This window comes from Rhagoletis pomonella, unplaced genomic scaffold (assembly GCF_013731165.1).
Source record: "Rhagoletis pomonella isolate Grant_MI unplaced genomic scaffold, Rhpom_1.0 Rhpom_scaffold_00013, whole genome shotgun sequence".
Classification (NCBI taxonomy): domain Eukaryota; kingdom Metazoa; phylum Arthropoda; class Insecta; order Diptera; family Tephritidae; genus Rhagoletis; species Rhagoletis pomonella.
Window position 1 is genome coordinate 1,430,302 of NW_023458567.1, and position 4,193 is coordinate 1,434,494.

General features: G+C 36.8%; 2 protein-coding genes across 2 annotated transcripts in view; both read right to left on the minus strand.

The window, feature by feature from the left end:
* Positions 1–6: 6 nt before the first annotated feature.
* On the minus strand, positions 7–709 carry LOC118748262 (the record flags this gene model as incomplete). The annotated part of the gene is made up of 1 exon (XM_036482637.1): positions 7–709. A coding segment is annotated over one exon (342 nt), but the record flags the coding sequence as incomplete, so codon positions are not given.
* LOC118748263 (potassium voltage-gated channel protein eag) overlaps positions 707–4,193 on the minus strand; it is a gene marked incomplete in the record, with an annotated part of 41,085 nt that continues 37,598 nt past the window's right edge. The window contains 2 exon segments of the mRNA XM_036482638.1: positions 707–2,102; positions 3,772–4,182. Of these exon segments, the coding sequence (XP_036338531.1) occupies positions 1,770–2,102; positions 3,772–4,182 (744 nt within the window).

Below are 4,193 nucleotides of genomic sequence, written 5' to 3' on the forward strand. Positions count from 1 at the left end.
AAAAAACGACCAAAATATATTTCAAATAAATAAAAAGATACCATAAATACATACCAGAATTACATAATTACAAAATATCAGTGACCAAACAAACAAACTAACAAACGAAAAGCCAAATATTCAAACAATCAATCAGTCAACGAATATCTCGCAGCTAAGATACAATGCGCGTATACGCAAGGGGTGGCAACACTCAAGCCCTCTACATTCACAGCATCGCATAGCAGGTGGCAACTCGTTTTTGAATTTTTTAGCACAGATCGGACACTACTCTTCGACTCGACTGCTCAGAACTGCTAATAACTACGCGCTAATCAAAATCATAATTCTTACAAAAAATATAAAATAAAAATATTTTCTTTGTTAACTAGTGTAGTAGTGTGTGTCTGCTGCGGTTACTAACTTCCAGTATGCGTATGCGCCGCCATTTGCGCTCCACCCACGAGCTGTGACCGCTTGCCGTGGTCAGCGATTCTAGGCTCTTGACGCGCTTCGCTGCCGCAGTCGCTGCTGTCACCGCGGACGTTGCTGTGTGCTCCTTCGTTTCTATTTTAAGTATACTGGTGTCTAAAGATTCGACGCTCTGCAAAGGAAAGTCATTGTTGTCGTTGCTTGCTTTGTTTTGTTTTGTTTTTTTTCGGACTCTGGGAACTGTATTTGTAGGTTTCCGATTTTCTAGCGCTATATGAGATTTGCTTTTTGGTGAATGTAGTTAGAGACTACAGGGTTTTGGGACTTTGGTGTTAGGGCAAATAACGGGAAAGATACCACCCACTAAAATAGCGAAATATTTATAAACTCTTTTTAGAACAGTTTTAGCCAGAAGAAGATTTTCCTCAGTTAAGGAATGTACCAATTATGTTTTAGAGTCTTTGCATACATTTCCAGAGCTTTTGCATATAAAAGCTTAACTCCAGAGTATGTGAACTTTATTGTAGGCTTAATGAGCTTTCATTAATCGTAACGTGGCACTCTTTTATTTGAAATTAACCTCCGTTGAGGTATCGAAGCTCGCTTATGCGAAATAAAGAGCTTTTACGCTGTAATTATTCATGTAAATGAGTATAAAGAAAGTGTAAGGCACCTGTGGTTATAAAATAGTCGACTATGGCATTAAATTAATTTTCCAGTTTTTTTAGCGTTCTCTAGTAAAACTGCTTTCTAAGTGCGAACACTGACGCCATATTCATTTAAGTTTTCAAGTTCTCTTTCAGAGAGTTTAAAAAATTCGTCCAAAAAGGTTCCCTACCAAAAGTCCTTTATGAAATTGGATTGTACAACAGAGCTTTTGATTCAATGTTGACAAAAGATAGCTTTTATTGTAGGCGTGCTTAAAAGCTTGAAGAGCTTCAGAATATGTAGATTAAAATTTAACAGAATAATATGTGTATAAAAATTTGCTAAGAACTAAGCTGAAACAGTTTTTTTTTAGAAAACATTAAGTTTTTTTTAGAAAAAAAAAACTGAAATTTTGTTTACCAAATATTCTATCTAAAAAATGTAAAAGATTTCTAAATGTAATTTTCCAACTTTCGAGCGTTGCTAGTTTTCTGCTTTGCCTGATTAATTGAGCTTTTAAGCTCAGAAATTGTAAAAATATTTTTCTGAGAAAACCAAAGAACTTGTTAAGAAGAAATTAGGAACCAAATGCCAATAACCAATAAGAAAGAGAAAACTCAAGAAAAAAAAAAATGAAATAAAAAATGGAATCAAAAATTTCATAAAAAGTAAAATTTAATATTTTTAGTCTTATTTAATACTTGCGAAATCTATTTAAGCTGTTGGTTTTTTGGTTTTGTTTTTGTAATTACTTTATTGCCTTGTCCACCATTACTACTCGAAGTACTGCTCTGCCGCGCTTGGGCAGTGCTCTCACGCAGACTTTCGCGGGCGCTCAAACTTCTCGAGACTGCTACCTTGGCGCTCGTATCGCTAGCCGAATCGACACTTGAACTGCCCAGAAGGCGACCCCATTTACTAGCACGCGTACTACGCGCAGATGGTGGACCCGATGAGGGCGAGGGTGATGGCGTTGGAGAGGGTGCGGCAGCTGTTGTTAGGATGCGTGAATCCTCGGTGAGGGTTAATTTAGCAGGCAACTTCTTGGATAGGTTGTCACAAACAAAACGAGCGAGCAATGCGGGAATGGCAGGCGCAGCCAACAAGAAAAGGGATTGCGGGTGGAATTGAAGAGCAAATAAAAGAATAAGAACAAAGGGAATGCGGTAGTAGGTGTGCAGAGGAGGGAGCGCAATTGAAAAACGGGTAGGGAAAAGGTGTTCGGTGTGTAGTTTGGGCATTAAGGGATTAAGCGTGTACACAAGATGGAGGTAAAAGGAATTGACAATTAAAATTTTTCGTTAGTATGCAAATTTTGACATGTATTTTTAGTGTTGAAAATTTGTGATAAATTTAAAAAAAAAACATTCAATAACAACAGCGAACATTAAAGGCATTCACATTGACAGGAGAGTGGGGGTGGCGCAAGGGTTAAATGAGAAGATGTAAAGCATTTTTGTTTTTATTTTAGAAATTTGCAAATATTTTTTATGCAAAAAGCGTCAAGTTTATGTTTGGAGGAGGAAAGTTAGTATGAAAATAAGAAAAGGACGAGAAAGCATTGTTTTTGTTTTACGGGAAGAGAGAAGAAGAGACAACGAGCATAAGTACGAGTACCACAGAGGTGTTGTTAGTGTTTTACACATTTTTTTTTTGTTTTTTTTTTTTTAGAAACGCATGAATTGTTTACAAAATTAAAAAAAAAAAACAAGAATATTCTAAAAATATGTGTTTACACATCTTTTTTTTATTTTAGGCTTAGTAACTAGAAGATATTTATGTAAAAAATGTGCCTAAAAGTAGGCAATATTTATTATATAAGATCACTGCTGTACTTTAGGGATTGCGATCGAAGTAAGTAATATGTTCTCAAGAGAGTAGTGGTGGCGAAAGAAATTGAGAATTTTTCTAAAATTTAAAAGTACAAATTTGAAAGTTAGAAATTTTAAAGGGGAAAAGAATAAGTGATACCAAGGGAAAAGTTTTGAGTAATTTAATCATCTTGAATCACGCTGAGCTTTTCAAACAGAGCTACCAGGCATAAAAGAGATCGTTCTCCGACTGCCCTCTTTACGAATTTTAACAGCTGCTGGTAAACTATTACCTTAACCGGTTATCAATTGTGAGTATGCTTTGTATTCGAATGAAACTATACGAAAAGTGGAAGTTGCATACTTTTAGGCACATACTTTGCTAGCCAAAGCTTTACTCCCAAAAAATATCACATTAAAAAAATTGGATATGCAAAGAATAAAGGGAAAAATACTTCACATTCTTTGAATATTCGATGCGCATTACTGCGGTAACCATTCGTCACAGCAGTGATCCATATGTTGCATAGATACTTACAATTTTAGATTTTGAAACCCACAAGTAACAAATAAACATTACTTAGTGTGTGTTAGTATTCAAGGCTCAAAGCCATTAACAATTTGCAACAACAAATACACACCAGCACATCGATAAGTATACACAGTTTAAATGCAATTAAAAAAAAATAAATTTTGCAAAACAAAAAAAAATTCAAAACAAATATGCGCTAATTTTCAGCCGAAAAAAAGAGAACCAGAACCAAAAAGTTATCCAGCACACACATGCAATAATTACAAATATTTTCACACACACCTTGCTACACACATAAACTTGCAAATACAATACATAAATACACTTGCGAACACAACTCACGTAAACGTGAACCTCATCCACACCTACCTTGGTGCGATCCACATCACCATCGCCCTTCTCTACATCACTTTGGCCCGAGACCACCTCCTTGGAGCCGGTTTGCACCTGCGGCGTACGACGGAACTTTGAGAATATCTTACGCACCAAATGATCTTGATTTTGAGGCAATTGAGGTTCGTTTTTACGCCGTTCGGCCAATTCTTTCTCGCGCTTCACATCGGCCACCTTGCGAAAAATCAGTCGATGTCTTAAATTGTAGGTGAGCACCAGATTGCGTGCAAAACTATTCGCAAATGCCGAATAGAAATCGAGGACTTCGAGCAATTTATCACGCTTGATGGCATGCAAATCACAATAGGTTAGGGCGCGCACATTGGCAGCGCTCTGGCCAACGGCCGAATCCTTCCAGAATTGATCGCCGAAGACGTCGCCCTTACCTGTGGAGAAGG